The 23,321-nt window shown below is 37.9% G+C and overlaps 1 protein-coding gene across 5 annotated transcripts in view; it reads right to left on the reverse strand.

Annotated features, from left to right (window-relative positions):
- DENND1A (DENN domain containing 1A) overlaps nt 1–23,321 on the reverse strand; it is a 539,914-nt gene that overhangs the window by 359,734 nt on the left and 156,859 nt on the right. For all 5 annotated transcript variants that reach the window (XM_040225092.1, XM_040225090.1, XM_040225093.1 and 2 more), the window contains exon 4: nt 9,533–9,582. In XM_040225092.1, the coding sequence (XP_040081026.1) occupies nt 9,533–9,582 (50 nt within the window). The remainder of the gene's footprint in view (nt 1–9,532; nt 9,583–23,321) is intronic.

Here is a 23,321-nt window from a genome sequence, read left to right on the forward strand (position 1 = left end):
ACAAACCAAGCAGCTACACTATGCACTGTAACAAGTATTGAACATACAACATCCATCCTCCTGTGGAGCCTCCTGTCTCAATGGAGAAGCATAAACAAACACAAAGCACACAGCTCGTGATAGTGTCATATGAAACCAAAGAAAGAACAAAGAGGAAAATGGAAGAAAAGGGAAAGGCCCTACTAAGGTAATATGGTCAGAGGTAGCTTCTCAAAAATGAGGACAATACCAAACTAAAGGATGGGATGGAGTCCCTTCACTCCAGAAGCAGGGGACTCGGTGTTTGAGGCAGAGAAAGAGCTTCACAGAGAAGCTGTTTCTTTGGTTAGAAACAGCTCGGCATGCTCACAGTACAAAAAGGACCTCAGTACATCTGGGCACAGGGGAGCAGGAGGAAGTGATTTAGGGAGGTGCTAGATAAAGCAAGCACCAGATCACGCAGAGTCCTCCATAGATCATGGTAAAGAATTAAGATTGACTGTTTGATTGATTAGTAAGGGCAATGGAAAGATATTGAATGATTTTAACCAAGAGAATAACAGTCTGGTCTACAGTTCTATAATTTTTATCTGACTCTTAGATGGAAAAGTTTGGAAGAAGGCAGAAGCAGAAAAAGAGAAGTCAGGAGCCTAGAGCAAGTCAGGAGGCTAGTCCAGGTGAGACTAGATGGTGGCTTAACTCCTGTAGAGAGTGAAAATGCATAAGGTGGATAGATCCAACTTAGAGTTAGCAGATGAACTGAGATAGAATAAAAAGGCAATATATTACCATTTAATGGTAGGAAAGACTAACATGCTTGGGAAGAGCTCCAAGAGTTTTATTTGTGATATTAAGTCTAAGAAACTTGTAAATAGAAATGTCGAGTACATAGCTGAACACACTAAATAGGAAATCTGAGGAAAGGCTTGGGTGAGAGCCGGCGCACTAACCGCGAGGCCGAGAGGAGCTACCCCACATCCGAGGTCAGGGGCAGCGGCCTAGAGTGCCAGGCTGCGACGGCGCAGGAACGGCCGAGAGGAGCTACCCTGTGTCCGAGGTCAGGGGCGGCAGCCGACAGGAGCTACCCCGCGTCCGAGGTCGGGGCGGCTGGGAGGAGACAACCCGCATCCGAGGCCAGGGGCGGTGGTCGGGAGGAGCTATCCTGCGTCCGAGGTCAGGGGCAGCCGGGAGGAGACACCCCGCTTCCGAGGTCAGGGGCGGCTGGGATCAGCCACCTCGCGCCCGAGGCCAGGGGCAGTGGCCCTGAGGAGCCACCCTAAGCCCGAGGCCAAGGGCGGCAGCTGGGAGGAGACACCTCGCGCCCGAGGCCAGGGCCAGCGGCTGGGAGGAGCATCCTGAGGAGCGGCGGCTGCACAGGCACAGGAGGGCCTAGAGGAGCTATCCCACATTGAAGGTCAGGAAGGGCGGCAGTAAGGAGATACCCCTCTTCCAAGTTAAGGAGCAGCAGCTGTGCTTTGCTGGAGCAGCTGTGAAGAGATAGCCCACACCCAAGGTAAGAGAAACCTAAGTAAGATGGTAGGTGTTGCAAGAGGGCATCAGAGGGCAGACACACTGAAACCATACTCACAGAAAACTAGTCAATCTAATCACACTAGGACCACAGCCTTGTCTAACTCAATGAAACCAAGCCATGCCTGCGGGGCAACCCAAGACAGGCGGGTCATGGTGGAGAGGTTGGACAGAGCATGGTCCACTGGAGAAGGGAATGGCAAACCACTTCAGTATTCTTGCCTTGAGAACCCCATGAACAGTATGAAAAGGCAAAATGATAGGATACCAAAAGAGGAACTCCCCAGGTCATTAGGTGCCCAATATGCTACTGGAGATCAGTGGAGAAATAACTCCAGGAAGAATGAAGGGATGGAGCCAAAGCAAAAACAATACCCAGTTGTGGATGTGACTGGTGATAGCAGCAAGATCCAATGCTGTAAAGAGCAATATTGCATAGGAACCTGGAATGGCAGGTCCATGAATCAAGGCAAATTGGAAGTGGTCAAACAAGAGACGGCAAGGGTGAACGTCAACATTCTAGGAATCAGCGAACTAAAATGGACTGGAATGGGTGAATTTAACTCAGATGACCATTATATCTACTACTGCGGGCAGGAATCCCTCAGAAGAAATGGAGTAGCCATCATGGTCAACAAAAGAGTTCAAAATGCAGTACTTGGATGCAATCTCAAAAGGGACAGAATGATCTCTGTTTGTCTCCAAGGCAAACCATTCAATATCACAGTAATCCAAGTCTATACCCCAACCAGTAATGCTGAAGAAGCTGAAGTTGAATGGTTTTATGAAGACCTACAAGACCTTTTAGAACTAACACCCAAAAAAGATATCCTTTTCATTATAGGGGACTGGAATGCAAAAGTAGGACGTCAAGAAACACCTGGAGTAACAGGCAAATTTGGCCTTGGAATGTGGAATGAAGCAGGGCAAAGACTAATAGAGTTTTGCCAAGAGAATGCACTGGTCATAGCAAACACCCTCTTCCAACAACACAAGAGAAGACTCTACACACGGACATCACCAGATGGTCAACACCAAAATCAGATTGATTATATTCTATGCAGTGAAAGATGGAGAAGCTCTATACAGTCAACAAAAACAAGACCAGGAGCTGACTGTGGCTCAGATCATGAACTCCTTATTACCAAATTCAGACTTAAATTGAAGAAAGTAGGGAAAACCACGAGACCATTCAGGTATGACCTAAATCTAATCCCTTATGATTATACAGTGGAAGTGAAAAATAGATTTAAGGGCCTAGATCTGATAGATAGAGTGCCTGATGAACTATGGAATGAGGTTCGTGACATTGTACAGGAGACAGGGATCAAGACCATCCCCATGGAAAAGAAATGCAAAAAAGCAAAATGGCTGTCTGGGGAGGCCTTACAAATAGCTGTGAAAAGGAGAGAGGCAAAAAGCAAAGGAGAAAAGGAAGGATATAAGCATCTGAATGCAGAGTTCCAAACAACAGCAAGAAGAGATAAGAAAGCCTTCTTCAGCGATCAGTGCAAAGAAATAGAGGAAAACAACAGAATAGGAAAGACTAGAGATCTCTTTAAGAAAATTAGAGATACCAAGGGAAGATTTCATGCAAGGATGGGCTCGATAAAGGACAAAAATGGTATGGACCTAACAGAAGCAGAAGATATTAAGAAGAGGTGGCAAGAATACACAGAAGAATTGTACAAAAAAGAACTTCATGACCCAGATAATCATTATGATGTCATCACTAATCTAGAGCCAGACATCTTGGAAAGTGAAGTCAAGTGGGCCTTGAAAGCTACACTACGAACAAAGCTAGTGGAGGTGATAGAATTCCAGTTAAGCTATTTCAAATCCTGAAAGATGATGCTGTGAAAGTGCTACACTCAATATCCCAGCAAATTTGGAAAACTCAGCAGTGGCCACAGGACTGGAAAAGGTCAGTTTTCATTCCTATTCCAAAGAAAGGCAATGCCAAAGAATGCTCAAACTACCGCACAATTGCACTCATCTCACATGCTAGTCAAGTAATGCTCAAAATTCTCCAAGCCAAGCTTCAGCAATACGTGAACCGTGAACTCCCTGATGTTCAAGCTGGTTTTAGAAAAGGCAGAGGAACCAGAGATCAAATTGCCAACATCCGCTGGATCATGGAAAAAGCAAGAGAGTTCCAGAAACACATCTATTTCTGCTTTATTGACTATGCCAAAGCCTTTGACTGTGTGGATCACAAGAAACTGTGGAAAATTCTGAAAGAGATGGGAATACCAGACCACCTAACCTGCCTCTTGAGAAATCTGTAGGCAGGTCAGGAAGCAACAGTTAGAACTGGACATGGAACAACAGACTGGTTCCAAATAGGAAAAGGAGTACGTCAAGGCTGTATATTGTCACCCTGCTGATTTAACTTCTATGCAGAGTACATCATGAGAAACGCTGGACTGGAAGAAACACAAGCCAGAATCAAGATTGCCAGGAGAAATATCAATAACCTCAGATATGCAGAAATATATACAAAGTAACTGGCATCTAATAGGTACACAGTGGAAGTAATTATTATTATTATGAATTTATAAAATTTGAGAGATGGAACTGAAACATTTTACCAAACCTGTTTATTACAGCTTCCCAGCAAAGCTGGCCATCCACTGCCAAAGCATCCATTGCAGCTGCTTCTCCTTTCCCTCAGTGTATATGAAACATCAGACAGGAATCAAGTTTTATCAAATTACCACATCTCCCAACCTTTATTAGTCATATGAACCTCAAAGGTTCCTTCCATAAACACACCTTTCATCTGCCTGAGACTCGATTTTTTACATTAGCTGCACAAAGATCCAAGTGGCAAAAATAGCATTGACCCAAAATGCCTGGGGACTAAGAGTAGGTAACACGCTGCCAAATATCTGCTCGAGAAACTCACTCTTAACAGCAGAGATCCCTCCATTCCCTCATCTATATGAGCCTGGCAAAGTAAAAATGAATCATCACTAGAGAAGCAAAAAATTATCAAAACAGAACAAGTATCAAAACTAGAAGGAACAGCAGGGATCTAGTTCAATACCCTCATTTCATCCAGGAAGAAACTAAGGTGCTCGTGGGAGAAGTCACTTGCCTAAGTACAGAGCAAGTCAACGGCAGAATGAAAACTATAACTGAGGTCTCCTAGTTGCTACCCCTGATGCCCTGTCCACTAAAGCCCAATTGCTTCATGGTTCTCGAATGCTATACAAAATGGTCACGGGGCATAGATTAACCAATAGTTCAAGCTAAACCAAGGGATTAAACCAAGGATGGAAAACAAGGGATGAAGGTGGCCAAAGGGATTCAGTTTTGAAAAGTACAGCAGGATGAATGTATAGAAGTGGAAGCAAGAAGAGAGGTCTGGGCAGACACATACCAATGCACTAATCATGTGCCTCAGTTCCATCTTTCAATTATCTGAACAAAAATGGGTTTGTCTTCAGTTATCTGAATTTTCTACTTTTTCACAATAAATATATATTGCTTTTGAAATAAATGTTAAGAATGCTTGGTTAATTTGTGGCGTGATGGATCTAATGGTGGCAGTATGATATAGAACAAGTACGATAGAACTGGAAGTCATACAAATGTGGGCTTCAAAAGCAGCTCTACCACTTACCAATGGTGGGACCTTGGGCACATTACTGAACCTATCTGAGCCTCTGTTTTCTCATATGTGGCTTTATGACAATGGCAACATTGCCTTCAGTTGTAAGGCAATGTTTAGATGTGTAAGTCTTTAGTGAAGGAAAAGAACACAACACAATTCATGGCACATAACAGATACGTACGAAAATGGTGAATAGCATCAGAACCACATTTGCGCCTGTGATTACATCCTAAATCATTAAATGATGCCTCTGCCCTTGAAAAGACTGTCATTTCACTTCATGCTCATGTCACTTGTGTGTACTAGTATAATTAATAGGACAACTGAATGGTAGCTGGTTTTATGGGTTCTGAAAGAAGACAAGCACAAACATAGAGAAGAATAGCTTTTCCATCATCCAATGAGTCTCCTGAGTGCTTTGACCACTGAAGCAGGTTGCCAGCTATCGAGAGCAAGTAAGTAGCACTGCAATATGAAGTGGTATTCAAATCTTTGAGAGACTGCTTTCATAAATAATAATAAACAATTTTTGAGAGTGAGACAAGGATCTCAGCACTGTCACGTCACTGTTCCTTTCCATCAAGAGCCTCAAGTACAGTTTAGGGGAGACATGACTTTGGCTTGGGAATAAGATTATCTGTTTTTTATTCCCCCAGCTCTGTAATTACATAGTTGTAATATAAGCAAGGCATTTCACCTTTACAGATCTTACTTTCCCTTCTGTAAAATGAGATGCTTGAGTCAGATGAATTTCAGCTTTAAAGTCCTGTGGTCTTATTCCCACACATTTTCAAGACCCCCTTTCTTGTGAGAGTCCAAGCTCTCCGGACATACACACTATCCTCTCAGCAGGAGGCTCCACCTGCTCAGGTCAAATGATCTCTAGATGTCTAGGCTCATTCACAGTTTCTCATCTACTTTGCTCTTCAGTGTTGGGGCCTCCCATTTACCCCCTTCTTGCTGTCCTTGCAGTCTCAATACATGCCTCACTCTCTATACAATGTTTTTTTTAACCATCTCTGTCTCTCCCAACCTCGCTACCCTTTTAGACAGATATTGTTTACTGTGTCTTTACAAAACTTTCTGGACTAGACTGAGAAACATGTGAAGAGTACGATACTATTTCCATATCACTCAACATAATGCTACACATTTTGAACCTTCCTTGGTTCTTTTGTAAAAAGAGATACCACCACCATCTATCACCCACAGTTGCTGTGAAGAATAAACGAGGTATTACTGTAAAAATGTCCAGAACATTAACTGAAATACTAATGTGCTTCTTTCCCTCCCTCTATTTGGTGACTGGTCTTCCCACAAAGTGGTCTACTAAAAAAATGTACTCATTTTGGGAGACGGACATCTAAACTGTGCTAACAGCCTAAGCAATCCTTGGGTAAGTCACAATTTCTCTACAACTCAGATTTCTTCCAGTGAAGAAAACAGCACTTGTTCTCATCTTTTATGATAGGAGGATAAAATGAGATAATACATGAGAAAACACTTTCTTTTGAAGAGCTACCAGCATTATTATTTTTCATAACTCCTAGCTTCAGAAAGAAAAATCTTAAAACAACAGATGAGACAGCAAGATGTCAATGTTAACGGATGATTTGATGATGACTGTGAAAATCCCACTCTTGATATATATCAGAAATATCAGAAAGTTGTATTACTGTTCCTTGAGGTAGAGAAGCACAGATACTGAAAAGATTAGGAAGCTTTCTTTTTTGAAAATAATCACCTGGAGCATTATTTATCTCCCATGCCAACATATTTTCTAAGTCAAACAATATCATAAATACATCTGGGGCTTTGTGGGTCTTGGAGTCTGGACATATCCATCTGACTGTGCTAACTGCAAGCTAATAAAAAACAGTGACATTAAAACTTTGCTTTTTGTGGGTTGTTTTTTTTTTTTTTTGTAAATAAACTTAATTGGCTCAGTCAGTAAAAAGTCTGTCTGCAATGCAGAAGACCTGGGTTTGATCCCTGGGTTGGGAAGATCCCCTGGAGAAGGAAATGGCAACCCACTCCAGTATTCTTGCCTGGGAAATCCCATGGACAGAGGAGCCTGGCGGGTTACAGTCCATGGAGTCACAAGAGTCGGACATGACTTAGCGACTAAACCTACCTAAACTTAATTATTATCATTTTCTCTGCACTGAAGTATGCCACAGGTAGAAGTGGGGCAACAGAAAAGAAAAAATACAGTCCCCCAAATAAAGTGATTTATTTGTATCAATGAGAGTTATCAATGCCTACAGGGTGGGTAAAACAATACAATCTAAGAAAGAACCATTGCACACAGTAAAGATTAAAATATATCCATAAAGAGACAGTTCAGTCCCAAATCTTTTTGTGAAAAAAAAAATATGAGGAACGCAATTAGAGGAGGCTAATTTGGAGAAAAGCATTTTAGAAGAAAGATGTTTTTCTAACAAAGTAAAGCCATCAGACATTACTAGTGACAAAACAAATTTTAGGACTATGCTTTTAGTCCTAAAGGACTAAAACCTAAGGACTTTGCTTTTCTTCCATTTTAGAAAGTAAGTACTCAGACAGGTAGGTAAGTAAAGATAGGTGTGTTGCATGAGAGACAGAGGGAAGGGGTGTGGGTGTATTTGGAGGGATTTAATCTCCTTGCACATTTCTTCTAATATTAGTTTATAAAGTCAATTAAGGAATACCTATCCAAAACAGATCACCACTCTAACAAGGAGTCATATAAAAATATATTCTTATTTTTCTTTGTTAAACACCTCACCACATTTTAAAAACATTTCAGTTTTATTAATCTGTATAAATATGTCCCCTGCCATAATTTGTAATACAGTTTATAAGTGACTGGAGGAGATTTCATGCATCGCTAATTCATACATACAAATGTGAAGTTTGCATTAAACCTCTCTAAACAAAACCCTATTTCCTTGCTTTTTTTAGAAGCAATAGGATAAAGAAGAGACAAGAGGACTCTCATTACAAAGACTGACCCTCTTAAAATTAAGGCTATTCTGTTTTGAGCATCAACCTGCTACTAAAACAGCCCTGGTACCATGATTAAAAGGCCTGAGTCTGGAAAGACTACAGTGGTTGACTGGCTTAAAAAATAACATATTAGAGCCAGAGAAAACAGTGATTATAAGTGTTTGGCAACATTCCAGAGCTGCTTTTTAGTATTCCTTTGCTTTTTAGTACTCTTTTAGACTCCTTTGGCTACCAATTCCCATCTCACACCATTCTTAGGTTTATGCCAAATAAACCAGGACACTGCTACTACAAAGTGTAGAAGAGATCCAAGCAGAATACTACCCATATGCACTCCAAATCACTAAATTCTTTCAGGCCTGCCTTGTCTGGGTATACTAAAATACACAACAGAACCTTCCTGAAGATGGGCACATTGTATAACTTTCTTGCAACTGATATGGCACTTATTATTTATAATGGTATTTTCTAAAACTTCTATCACTAAAAGTAGAATTTTTAATATATAACATTTATACAGTTTCGTAGTTCAATTTTCCATGAAGAGAACATTACAAATAGGCAGCAATCAAGTGAAAAAATAAATGACTGCAAAAATGTTTAAACTATGAAGAAACATATATAGACACTTCTTGAAAATAAGAGAATTATTTTGTCATTTTATTAACACTGTTAGTAAATTATAGTTTTATTAAAAAAAACTTCTAAAATTGTTTTAAAAGTAAGCCATTTATAAATAAGCTATTGGCTTATTTGAAAACAAAAGTAGTCTCTCAGACTATTTTAATTATCTTCAAGTTATCATATTTGTACTGCTTCAACAGACAGTGAATCATAATGCAAATATTAAGGAAATATTCAGATGATTTATTTTTTAGTTTAGCAATCTATTGAAAATGCTTATTTCCCCAGAGATACTATTCTTAGCCAGCTACACAAAATTCAAGGCACTATTTGGCAACATGCCTTTTAAATAGCTGAATACCTTTGAACAAGTTGGGCCTATGTTGATTTAAAGTTGAAGTCTAACAAATTTAAAACAAAGTCCATATAATACTCACAAGGCAATATTACTTGGTTAAGTAAAATATATTCATATTTCAATAAAAATTAAATAGAACTGGTTTAATACCAACCATTCTTAATCATGGTTTGAGTCTGATAACCAAAATTTAAAAATTAATGTCACATAAACTACATCACACAAACTAACCAATGCAAAGCTCTAGGCTTTAAACTTTTTGATGGTGTCAATAAAATCCCCAGGAAAGGAGAATACTGTAACTCTCCTTGGAACATAGGTATTTTAAATCATGGTTAAACAGATAGAATGTTAAGAATGGTATGGTTTTTATTTTCCATAGCAAGTTTATTGACACTTTTTCTTTCTAGTAAAGTTTGGAAATCTGATACTACCTGTCCACATAGAAGGGGAAACAAAACTTGGTCAGAGTCTGTAGAACTTCCTGTGGAGAGAAAGAGAGATAATTTATACATCTAATGGGACCAATAAATCTAACATTAACCACGGCACACAATCTAGCAACTTTACCCTGAAGAAAGAGGAGACAGATGAAGAAATATGGGCTTTATCAATTACATGGGAGGAGTACCAGGCAGTCAATCATGAGAAATAATAAACATGATCAAACTTCATTAAAAATGAAAAATTAATCAAGAATCACACATGGGCAAGCAGCAGGAGTCGTGCAGGAAAGCTCTGAAGGGAGGGAGGCGGGTGGGTTGCTGAGTGTTAACACCCCTCCAGGGACCATCTCCAGCCTGACCATATGGATCAGAGTGAATAACACTGAGCCACATGGGTTTGGCCTGGCAGGGCCGCTGTTGCTGGCACCATTTTTGCCTGTTACCTAGGAACAGAGGGGGCCAGGATTAGACAACGCTTCTCAACATCAATAGGCCAAATCACAAGCAAAATAGAGAACCAACTTGAAGATAATTGTTCCCAAACATTATCAACTACATTTTTTTTAGAGTTTAAAACTTTATTTATTTACATTATAAAGAAGTTACCATTTCTGGCATGAATTTATTTTGTAATCAAACTATAATAATTTTAAGGGTGCGGTATTTTTAGTCTTTATCATTAAATATCATTATCAAAATTGTACACACTTACCTGCTTGCAATTTATAAAAACCCAAAGCAAACTACCAGTTTAAATTTCTTTTTACAAATATGTAGGTATATAACACCAAACATTATTCAGGGGAAGTATGCAAAAGGGTACAAGAAAAACCAGACACTTCAAAGAGTTATTCATAAAAGAGAAACTTCTAATGTTAAGAACACTATATGAGACACAATATAAAGCAGTATATGACTCTTCCTAATAGATACACTGCACGTATGGAGAATATATACGCTGCAACACACAAACTCAAGTAATTATTATTTCCTTCATAGGATTTTCTCTAACTTGACTTAATTTTAACAGCAAACTTGGACAGATCACAGTTGGTGCTTATCATAAGTTCATAGACCAATGTTATAAATTTTAAAAAAAAGTATTCCTTTCATGCATTTGATTTGCTTTTTAACAATTTAAAATCCCAACTTCAAGACAAAATGAAGAACACATTTTTCAGTCATTGAGAAGCTGGTTCAAATTAAAACAAACCTGCCCATTGCAAATCCTAATCCAAGTGATAAATTAAAGATCAGTTTACAAATGTAGCACTTTTCTAACCAATAATAATGAATTATCAATGCTAACTGAATTGATGCTTCTCGCTTCATTTATTTTTAAAACCAGTTCTATCATTCAAGAAATAAACCACATCAATCTAATAACCCACTCAATGAAGCAGAAAGCACATTGACTTCCTCTGCCAGAGCATGTTCTGCCTACATAATTCAATTGAGCATATCCTACTTTTTAATATCATTTTGGACTGGATGTATATCACAGTACTGTTAAGGCATGTCATGAAACAGAAAAGGAAAAGAAAAGTGAAAAATGGTGAGTAAGAATACTTCAGCATATCCTGGGGGCATTACTAATACATTAGTTAATTTCATAATGCGGCATAGTCAAAGACTATATATATATATGTGTGTGTGTGTATGTGTATATATTGTTTTAAAATTCATGTTAAAGTAAATTGCAATAGGTAACAGGGAAACAGAAAAACAATGGCAATTTCTCAACGCATAATGTTATTATCAGGCCAATACTGGCAAAGAGATCATACAAAATATTCATTTTAATGTCTGCAGTTTTAATTATAAAATATATTATAACCCCCCACAAACTAGGCTTTTAGGATTTACATGCAAAATGAAATTCCTTACAAATTCCTTTCACATCGAGTTTCAAATACCACAAAGCATTGCTTGACTCTAGTTTATGTACCAAGCATTCTTTAAAACTCAGTCCCCTGTGCTCACTCACTGCCAACATCAGCTACAAAGACATTTTATCCTTTACCCTTCAAAAGTTACAGGAGCAGAAATACTCCTCTACTCTATGCTGGAGTTGAGCTGCCAAAAGGCCTCAAGATTTTTTGAAAGAAAGGACCCCCATTGCTACAGCGGACTCAGAGAAATCTAATATGACCAACTTATTACTTACTACAATACAGAAACTACTTACCACTTTCTAATGTCAAGAGTAATAACCAATCATGAACTTGTCTGTCAGATAATATTAGAACAAATATCAAAATACCCAATGTAGGCCGAGTATAACCCACCTCCCAAGAGTTTTCCTTTTCACTCAAGAAAGCAGTGATAAGTCTAATTAAGCAATGGGATGGAGGAGGGGAAGAGGGAAGGGAATAAAGGCAAATGTAGGCACATGTTTGTGCATTACAATATGTTTCTTCATGTTTGTGATATTACAAGAGCTTGATATTCCAATTTAAGTCAAACAACACGGTGGTGTGCTGTCAGAGAAGAAAACAAAAATGAGCATTGCTCTATGTTAGGCATATTCACACATTATCTCAATCAGAACTGAAAAATTAACTTCTCAGTTTGGGGAGGACAGGAAGAAGAGGAAAACAAGTAATGTTTTCTATAAACAAAAACTGATTAAACAAACCAGTTTTCTTAATACTGATGTTCTCCCCTATATATAAACATTTAACTACCTGATCATCTCATTCCAAAGAAAAACACAATTAGTTTGATATGAAAAGTACCACTCTCTGAGAAAGGGGACTTTAAAAACCCTGATTTAAACATATTTTGAGCATTATGCTTATAGTACAGTATCCCCCAGTCTTTCAATATTAACTTTACTGGGAAAACAGTCACTAGCCAGTTACCAACCCCTTTTTCTCTCTAGAACCTGTGTCTCTGGCTAGAGAACTTTCTTTGTGGAAGGCAATTTTCTTGTTTCCTCCTCTCTATCTCTGTCTGTCTCTCTCTCCTACCCAAGCTCTTTCAGACAACTAGCCTCAGTACAACCTCAACTGCCACATAAATCGGTCTTCGAGATGCAGTACAGCTGATGAAATGTAAATGACCTCATTGCTAAGGCAGGGGGTGGGGAAGACTGTGCCAGCTCTCCAGATCAATTCCCAAGTTTATATTTTCACAAATCTTTTTATGTACAGTTTGATTTTTTAACATTTTAATGAGCAAAAAGTGCATCTATAGTAGCCAGTCACCACAGTTAAAGTGCAGGGCATGAACTAGATCCCAGGAGGGAACCAGTCCCCCATGTCACCACTGGCTTTAGGACATTCGCCACCTGGTTCCATGTCCCCAGGTTCCAACTCTTTTCATAATCAAAACACTGCTGACATTATAAACCCCAGACGGGTTTTCTAAAATCCCTCCCAATCAATATATCCAACACATAACTTATTGGAGACAACACTGAGCTCATTGATTAAGGTGAGTTCAGTAGCAAAGTTTTCAAAATAAATGAGACAAGAATACAGCATTCAACCCCTTTATGTCACCAGACAATTTATGAAATAGGCAATTTCCAAAAGGGCTTTTCTTCCCAATACAATATGCAATACTTCATGTTGGAAGAAGTAACAGCAGAGGGGGCAGGGAGAAAGCGTGGAGGGCGGGTAGTTGCACTAACCTTTCAGTTATGTGTATATTAAGCAGCAGATCACACAGTACAGGAGAAAAGCAACATCTACAAAGCTCTGCCCGCAAGGAGATAAACCAAATCTCAGAATGTGAACCAAAATATGAAATCAACAACCCTAACTCTGGATTTACTTGCAAATGAAAATCAGAAATGAACTCAAGATTTATTTCAGTCTTCCTTGGATTACTTCACCCAATTTGAATTCACATAAAGTCAGAGGGCCCATCAAGGGAACTTATTCCAATATGGACAAAGTCAATTATGTTCTGTTGAAACTGAGATATTACCTTAAAAACCTGGTAAAATTTTACACCTATAGTATTATTTATAGTAGAATTCTATCTGGAGGCAAAAAAGTTTGAAGACTAAATTTAATTTAGTTAACAAGGATTATTAATAATGAGAAGGCTAAACCAATTCCCTCTGGATTTGGGGTGTGGAGTGAGAGGGTATATGAGATCCTGTAACACCCATCAGTTCAGATGTCAAATACTTTGTTTTCATTACTTCACTGAAACCCATAAGCAAAAATTAGTTGTATTTAGTAGATTAAAACAACTGACAGTCAAACACAGACATACACATTCCACAAATAAATGCCACCTGAAAGACAAAAATGCATGCTGATTATAATGTCCAGTGGGGTTACAAAATGTTGGGAAACGAGGCACATTCTCAATAGCTCAAAAGGAAAAATAAAATGTGTGCAGGAAAACATTTAAATAAGCAAAGAGATGGCTTGAATAAATGAATGTATTTTAAAATATGTAAAGCTATAATCAGCCTCTTTGTAGATTGCTGGTATAGTGGTCGATAGTTTACCTTTGTCCAAAGAAAGATTGAGGGAGAAAGAAGCAGGGAGACAGTAAGAGAGAATTTCCTGGGTTATTCATGTCTAATTTATTTGTTCATTTCAAAATGTAGATGTAGATCACTGGAGCCCAAATACTGTTTCACTGTTTCTAAATACTCTATTTCTAAAATACTCTGTTTCTATGTTTAATTTTTTTTTAATAGCATCAGGGAAATGCTGACCCTCTAAGTCCTGCAATTGAGATCAGTGCAACTGACTTGAAAGAAAAGTCTTTGATTGATGATCTTAAAACTCAAATTGAAAGTTAAAAACAGAACACACACAAAATCCAAACATATAAAAAAGCTAACAAAATTTCTACTTTAAACCATTTCAAGTTAAAACCAGGGACTCCAAATGAAAGCTAACAGAGGTTTTAATGCTTATGATTAAGAAGAGTAAAACAGAATGGTAAGGTCTTAGAAGCTCAATTAGCACTAAGTTTAACGAGGTTGATCAGAAATTTCCTAAATATGAAAACAGGAAATACAATTTTTCTCCTTCACTAGAAATGTCAAATTAAACCCAAGATCCATACTACAGTTACAACCAAATTTTTGTTTGTTTTTTTTTTTTTCAGTGAGAAAAAGCTTTGAATAAGGGATTTTACAGAAAGGCCTCTCAACATCCAAACATAAAAGCCGGGTCAAATTTCTAACAACGCTGCTCAAATGCTACATACAAAGTCTGCTTCTTTTCTTTGGTTATTGCAATACTTACTCCCAGTTCACTTTTTATAAACTTTAGTTAATTTTGAGCCATACGTGTAATATCTAATATGCATAGTTAATACAGTAATTAAAAATTAAATTATAATAATATATAGAAATTCACCATTTTCTATATCATGTATCATATACACTTTATATCTAAATTATCAAGGACATTAAGTACATCGGTGGAAAGCTTACAACAGAAGAGCCACCTCTAGAACTAATTCTAAATCTAAATCTTCGTGACCTTTGAAGTCCAAAGTAAAAACACTGAGTCTTATAAAAAAATTTTTACTTCTACACAATCACTTTATCCTTTTGTATCCTTCCCTTTCTTTAAATATTACTTAAAACAAAGTTGTCCCCAAATTACAATATTATGTAACATCCTATATTCTCAGATTTCATTTTATTAACTTTAAACCTTACAGCAAAAGGTTTGAAAATGAGAGAGCTATATTTATAAGGTCAATGTTTAATAATATTTTTTACACTATTTCAAATACCTCCAAAACAAACAAATGATTTGGTTACAATCTCCACAATTAGCATTCAGAGGTATCAGTAATACAATTCCTTACACTTAACAGTATTACTCCACAATATTTTGCTTTGTTCATTTCCCTAAACCTTTCAAATCCTATTGTCTGAACATTTATGTTATCAATTTATCTAAAAGAAAGAAAGGCTGGAGGGAAATGCAGGGGCAAGGTTGGGGAGAACATTGGTGGGGGACACATAAATCAGAATGTACCAAGGAAGAAAGTCCCAACAGCGAAAGTGCAAATATCATTTTACTGAAGCAACTTGCCCTCAGGAAGATACTACTCAAAAAAAAAAAAAAAAAAACTACTAATAGAAATACTATTTTGTAAGCATATTAAAAACTGTCAGATTTTAAATATTTTAAATGCTCACGAAAATGTGCACAGATGGGCAACTTTTCTATTCACATTAGTCTAGGAAAAAAATCTTTCATTATCAAGCTCAAAGTCCTTGAATTTTTTAAACTTAATTGTGCCTCTGTTTCTTAGAATTCACACCCCAAGGCCAAAGCTTTCCTGCCACCAGCCCTTCAAATCTGACTTGGACATTACACGGGAGGAGGCTCCAAGCCTCCCTGAGGTCTCACTCCTTTTACAACACGAGAAAAAGCAGTCGATAATGGGCCCATGCTGAATTCACTGCTCTCCACGTCTCCTCTTGGGACACAAGCCTAGCAGATGTGATAAAAACTGTGTCAGAGAAGTGGCTCTAGTTTGTGCCTTAATGACAACTTAAACCTCTAAACCAATACAACCAAAGGACTAACAGAACTGGCTGTTACCTCTCTCTCCTGCCAATCTTCGAATATCTCTGAACTAAATTAGCACCTCTACCCACAACATCCCCTGCCACCCCATAAAATCCATTCTAATTTTAAAAGATAAATGAATTCAGCAAACACACTGGCGGCACAAGGGTCTGGGCTGTGTGTGTGTGTGTGTCCTATAATTAAGCCCTAGCACATATTTCACGTAGTTTATATTTTTTCAAGGTATGATTGTGCACTGAGGTATCTTAAAGGACTGCCTAGTATATTTCTTCTGATCACCATTCTGATAACCATATTAACACATACAACTGGTAGCCTTACAGTTCCCCAAAAGTGCCTAAAGGCCTAACAGTTATTTTTAAATACATTCAACCATAGGAAAGAAAAGTGATATTCTGAGTTACTTAAACATTCTAATTATTAAAATTTATACAGGAGAATTTTTAAAACCATGGGTGGTTATACTTTTCTTTTAACTTGTAAGAACTCTTTGTCTAGCCTAATGATATGGTAGCAAAAAAATAGATTTAAATGTGTACTTCTGATAACATTTTCTAAATTCTATAATTCAGCCTTCAGATGATAGGCCTTTTTACCCAGTATCTTGAAAGCCTATTCAGTCACAATTGCATACCCACTTAATCAGCAATCATTGTTCTGGGATACAGGACTTTGTTGTCAAGACAAGCACCAAAACCTTAAAAAAAATTTTTCAGAACTGGCATAAGAAAAAAGTGATCTTTGTCAGACAAGGACAAATTTATGCAAATCTTTTATAAACATTCACAAACATTTATTTAGCTTTTGAAATGTTGGCCTCATTTGAGAGCATGAAAATGAGGGGGAAGTAGGAAAACGCAAAGGACAGCTTAGAAGCTGGCACGCTACATAAATATTCAGAAGGAAGATTATAGGATTCATGTTAGGCTGTCTTAGGCTTCTCCAAAGTCCACACAGAATAGCAAAGAACAAAACTAACGAGAAGTACAGCAGATGTTAGACAATGCATCAGCCTCTTTTCCTCTCACTTGGCTATACTTGGACGCTTTTATATTTTCTTTCAATATGGTTAGGTCATTCAAGGATTCTCCTATAGACTATGTATTGTGGCTACAGATCTATAAGCTGGAGGTCTGTCAGCTTTCCAAAAGTTTCCAATGAAAAGGCATTATGCAAATTCTACTTCTCTTACCCTCTTTCAGGGGGAAAAGCCTCCAGTATGCAGTCATCAGAGTATTGGAAGGCCCAGCCTTCATTTCTGTATAGCTGTGTTTGCCTCAGGGCCACGCTGCTTGTTTTGACAGTGGATCCCCCTAGATAGTTGGGATTAGTCGAGCTTGTTTAGATAAACTTGAAATCAAGGCCTTCTCTAGGTAGACAGCTAGATGTAGCTACCGAGTTTCCAGCTGCCTCCTCCTTTCATCCCCAAACAACTGGAGATTCACAGTAGCTATCACAGCCACAGGCTATGTCACATACATAAGTACAAAATTAAAGGCTGCTAAAAGAAGCCTTTGTAAGTTTTAGTGCTAAAATAAGGAATCTGTACTGCTTGGTTTATACAAATTATTCTAGCACTACCAGTATGGAACTGAAATCATCAGTTAACAAGGCATATTAATCAAGATTCCCAGCTCCTTCAAGTAGACAGGATCATAGTTTGATAATATACCTAACCTTCTGCTTCTTAGCTCTTGTATGAGAGTAATCACTTAAAATGTTGAAAAGGAAATAATAGGCTTTATTTATCCAGTGACAGGGGATGTCAGACACTGTCAACCAACACTGTGAGTAGAATATGAAAATCAAAATGTAAATACCATATCCACTTTTGAGAGAATTATTTAGCAATTGATTAGACAGGGCCTCAGTACACCATCATCTCCAATTACAGAACTGTTTCACAATCAACTTTTATTTTATACAACTTGCAAATTCTGATGGAACAATATCAGGAGGATTCAAGACCTGGGGAAATTTATACTCAGAGCAGAACAGATCGATGACAGCTCATTACAAAGACAGAAGGCAAGTGATATGAAACACTATTGATATAAAAAGTATACAATTCAAATAGTTTTCTAAAATCTAACACTCAAAGATTTTACTCTTTTGCAACTAGAAAATGTCTCTTCAGAGCAACAGAAAACTATAAACAAAATAATTCAATTCCCCATATATGTTTTATTTCACGTTACATATCTTGCTCCAACACATTGATGTTTACCTGAGGGTGCCTGGGATAAACTAAACACAACTGAAACAGGTTTATACATTTTCCAGAACTATTATGTGATGAAGCATACAGTACAAAAGGCTTCTGACCATACTGTCAAGTCACACAAGGCAATCTTCAAGCAAATTCACATATCATCAATGAAAATGTGCTCTCATAACTTTACAGTTAAGTCACTACTTAAAAGAAAAGACTTAAGACATGTAAGAAATTCTGAAACTGCAGTCATCATTTGAAGTTTTCTTAAGAAAGTTTTGGGTTATTTCATGTATAACTACCAACTAAAGAAGGGCACACCAAACTTCTTCTATAAAGGGTCTAGTAGTAAATATTTTAGGCTTTATGGGCCACTTATAGTCCCTGTCACAGATTTTTCTGGGTTTCCCTCTTCACTGACTCTTCAAAAAAAGTAAAAATCATCTTAGCTCAAAAGTCACACACACAAAAAAGAGCCCTAACCTCTGATTTAGAGTGTCAAGAAACCTGGTCTTGATCAAAGTATTGGTCAAGTATTACCAAAACAAACTCACCCACACTCAAAAACTCAAATGTAGAAATTTCTGAAAAGTAAAATGACAGTGCCAATCATGTTAATTGTCTGGTGATCCAACAATTCACACATGATTATTGCTAAATGGCCAAACGTCTACTGCATACAAACATGCTCTCTTTTGGAAAAATGATTTAAAATACAAAGAAGTACAAAGAATTAAAAAGAAAACATATTTCCACTACTCAGAATTCACAACTATTTCGTGGCATGGACTCTCAGAGAAACAATTTCTTCTTATATTAACAGTTTACCACTACAATTAAGGTACAGGAGTCTTCTTGACAGAAAAATGGATTCATGCTCTCTGGATTCTTAAGAGCTCTTCAATTTGAGAGTTATTTTGTTTATAATATTTTAAAAATAATTTTACTGAAGTATAGTTGATTTACAATGTTAATTTCTGCAGTACAGTAATGTGATTCCATAGTTTTAAATATTTTAGAAAGCAATATTAAAAGAGAAAAAAGCTTTTTCTGGTGCTCTCCAGGCCACTCACTCAAATACAAGTTATATGTACACCCAACGTGCTACTGGATATAGAACACAGAAGAGCCTCTTCTTGACTCTCTCACTTTTCAATTTCTGCTCCGCTCTCCAACTCCTTTTCCCTTATATGGGTTTCCCAGAAATTTATCTTCCTTCTTCTCTCTCTGTATCCTCCTCCATCAATATAGTCGCTTTACCATCACTGTGTAAATAACTCAAACTCAAATCTTCATTTCTAAACTACCTCTCCACTTCAGATGCCCATTCCAGCTTCCTTTTGAACACTTCTTCCCCATGTACCATAGGTACTTCAAGCTCAACATGTTGAAAATTCAGACGCATCATCTAGGTCCTAGTACACTGCTGTCTGCTAATCCCTTTCATGCCATGAGAACAAGAAAGAATTTCAGTACTTGGGGTACGGATGATCCATTCATGTGACTTTGATTCAAATATTTGCTGTGGTTGTTGAATTTCAAAATAACTCTGAAGAAGCCTTCCCAAGTGTCAATTAACAAGAAAAAGAACAAGAGAGTCCCAGAAATCAAGAATATTTCAAAGTCATCTCTAGATAAGAAAACTGGTATATTTCCCTAAGTGAGATAATTTAGTACCAGACAACATGCTAATGACCCTGTCTGCATGGAGTTTTCAATCTAGTTGGAAAGACACATGTTATGCAAAGGAATACGCTAATACACTGTTAAAATTGTGACAGCTCACTCTCTTCAGTCCTTTCACAGCTTCTAAGACAAAATGACAGGGGCTTGAATTTAGATGAAAGGGTCAAGAAAGGCATCTCAAAAGGCAACATTTTGAGCTGAGACTTGAGGAATGAGCAGAGGTTTAGAAAAGCTAGACAGCATATGAAAAAGCAGAGACACTACCAATGAAGGTCCGTCTAGTCAAAGCTATGGTTTTTCCAATAGTCATGTATGGATGTGAGAGCAGGACTATAAAGAAAGCTGAGTGCCAAAGAATCGATGCTTTTGAACTGTGGTGTTGGAGAAGACTCTTGAGAGTCCCTTGCACTGCAAGGAGATCAAACCTGTCAATCCTAAAGGAAATCAGTCCTGAATATTCATTGGAAGGACTGATGTTGAAGTTGAAACTCCAATACTTTGGCCACCTGATGTGAAGAACCGACTTATTGGAAAAGACCCTGATGCTGGGAAAGACTGAAGGCGGGAGGAGAAGAGGACGACAGAGGATGAGATGGTTGGATGGCATTACCGACACAATGGACATGAGTTTGAGTAAACTCTGGGAGTTGGTGATGGAAAGGGAAGCCTGGCGTGCTTTAGTCCTTGGGGTCGCAAAGAGTCAGACACGACTGAGCAACTAAACTGAACTGAGGTGTTTTCCACACAAAGATTGCAAGAAGGATAGGGAGAGGAAAATAAATAACAGCAAAAATAAACAGCAGCATGAGTAAGAGCCCTCAGCATGTTCAAAGAAATAAAATAAGCATGGCATGATGAACAGAGGAGGTAAGGGAGAGAGTGGCAGAGACCAAATCATGCAGGGCATTAGAGAGCATGTTAGGGAGTCTGGACTTGATTCTTGGGCAATGGAAGTCACTAGGAAGGTTTGAATCTTCCGCAACCCACTTGCATGTCACCTCCTAACCTTTCTGTCTACTCCCAAGTCTTCTAGATTCCCAGGGGATTCAGAAGCTCTTCTCAGTGAGCTCCTTGAGTCTCTTGAGTTCCCATGCCAATCCTATTGCCATCATGCCTATCATAAGACTATCCATAATCTCAAGACCCTCCATTTCCACAGGAGGGGAAAGACACACAGCTGGGTGCCTGTCAGACCTCTGAGATAGGAGAGGAGCCTCAATAATAACCCTGGCAGCTGAGAGAGGGGTTGTGGTTGAAGAGAGCAACATAACAACTGTACCAGATTTGAACAGGATCAGCTTAAATCTCCCTTCAGAACCTAACAGTCTACATGTCTTGTTTAATCTTCATAGGAAAGCAGTGAGACCAAATGGACAAAGAACTGAGTTTATCAGAGAATCAATTTTTATTCTTAATACAGAAAATGAAAAGAATAGAGAAAACTATTAAATCTATATAAAATGTAACATTAGTCATTCCTGTCAAAGGTTTACCATTGATGACTTAAACCTAAGAATTATGTACATAATTTAAAGTACCTAATTGATTTATCTAAGTTCTTCTGTCTCAGCCTGTATTTTGTTTTCCATATACCAAGGGTCATCTGCCCTCTGGAGGAGGTTAAGCAACAAGTGGAAGGAGACTGACAAAGCCACCTATGTGTGTCGTGTCTTGTGCTAGAAGCTTCACATATACACAGGGATCCTACGAGTAATCTGATATTGACATTATCACTTACCCGCTAACACATGAACTGAGCCTTGAAAGTCAGGTAAATTCATTTTCTGTTAGAATAGCAAAGTAATTTGCCTGCCTGGAAACAGACAGTGATAGAAAACCTAAGATTCAAAGCCAACTGCATCTCTCCTGGGAGCTCAACCTCCTCCCATCTTATTTTCAAACTGCAGCAGTGGAATAAAAGATTTTTGTTGTTGTGTCAAAAGCTGTAGGTTATGGTAACCTTATGTGCAAGCTCGCCCAGCTTACCCTGGTTATGCTCATTCAGTTCAGTTCGGTCACTCAGTTGTGTACGACTCTTTGCGAACCCATGAACCGCAGCATGCCACACCTCCCTGTCCCTCACCAACGCCCAGAGTTTACTCAAACTCATGTCCATTGAGTCGGTGATGCCATCCAACCATCTCATCCTCTGTTGTCCACTTCTCTTTCCGCCTTCAATCTTTCCCAGCATCAGGGTCTTTTCAAATGAGTTGGTTCTTCGCATCAGGTGGCCAAAGTATTGGAGTTTCAGCTTCAGCATCAGTCCTTCCAATGAATATTCAGGACTGATTTCTTTTAGTTATGCTCATTATCTCTATGCTGTCATGGTGCCCCCTTCTGCACTCACAAGTGTCCTGGATTGGATGCTATGGTCATTAGCCTTTGAGAAAGGGAAAACAATGGCTTATCTGAAGGGTACTACTACCTTATAATGGGAAGCTGGGGTATTAGAATAGTCTTTATCACTTGACTCAAGGCTCTTTATCCATATTATTGGATTTAACTACATTCTAGGACTTAATGCAATACTAGACATCAACAATTACACAGAAACAGCAAAGTCTTCTCTTTACTTCATTTTCCTCATGCTACATTAGAAAACATTTATTTAAAAACTAGACTAATTCAGGTGTTATGCCTCATTCTCCTACAAACTCTACAAAATAAGAATTTTGTTTTACAGATGGAAAAAAAAAAAAAGATGCTGAAAAAGTAAAGCCTTTGCTCAAAGTAACATTTCCAAAGTCAAATCTCATATAACATGGGGATACTTGCCTTTTACTTTCTTTGAACCAAACATACCCTTTCAAAAAAATTAGAAGTTTTTATGGGGGATGAAGTTTGTTAAAAAGTAAGTGAATAATGAAAAGTATCTTGGCTGTCATTATATATGTTTGTTATAACAGGTACAGTTTTTAAAATTCAAAAATATTTCTCAATTTACCAGGAGTTTACATCTCTAGTAATGATAAACATTTGGCAGGTTGGAAGAATTCTCTGATAAAAATAATGTTCTTAACAATCACTGTTGATACTTCTAAAACAAGGCAACATGTTTGAAATATATTCAAATATAAGAATTTTAAATTCCTCTGTTAGGCAAGATGAGATTTAATAAGTGTGTGTTTTGGTTTGTCCTACTTTGTTCAAATTCTGAGCCCAAAGATCATAGTGTGAACACTATTTAGTTGTTTATTATTATAAATCAAATATTTGCCTATTAACATCCATGTACAGAACCAGGTCCTACAGATGAGACATGTAGCAGGCAAGTATCCCTGACTTTCTGCCTGGGGGAGAAAAAAAGATATGTAAACAAGCATGTGCAATAAATTGTTTTAAGTTTTCT

This window comes from Oryx dammah, unplaced genomic scaffold (assembly GCF_014754425.2).
Source record: "Oryx dammah isolate SB20612 unplaced genomic scaffold, SCBI_Odam_1.1 HiC_scaffold_25, whole genome shotgun sequence".
In the NCBI taxonomy this organism is placed as follows: Eukaryota; Metazoa; Chordata; class Mammalia; order Artiodactyla; family Bovidae; genus Oryx; species Oryx dammah.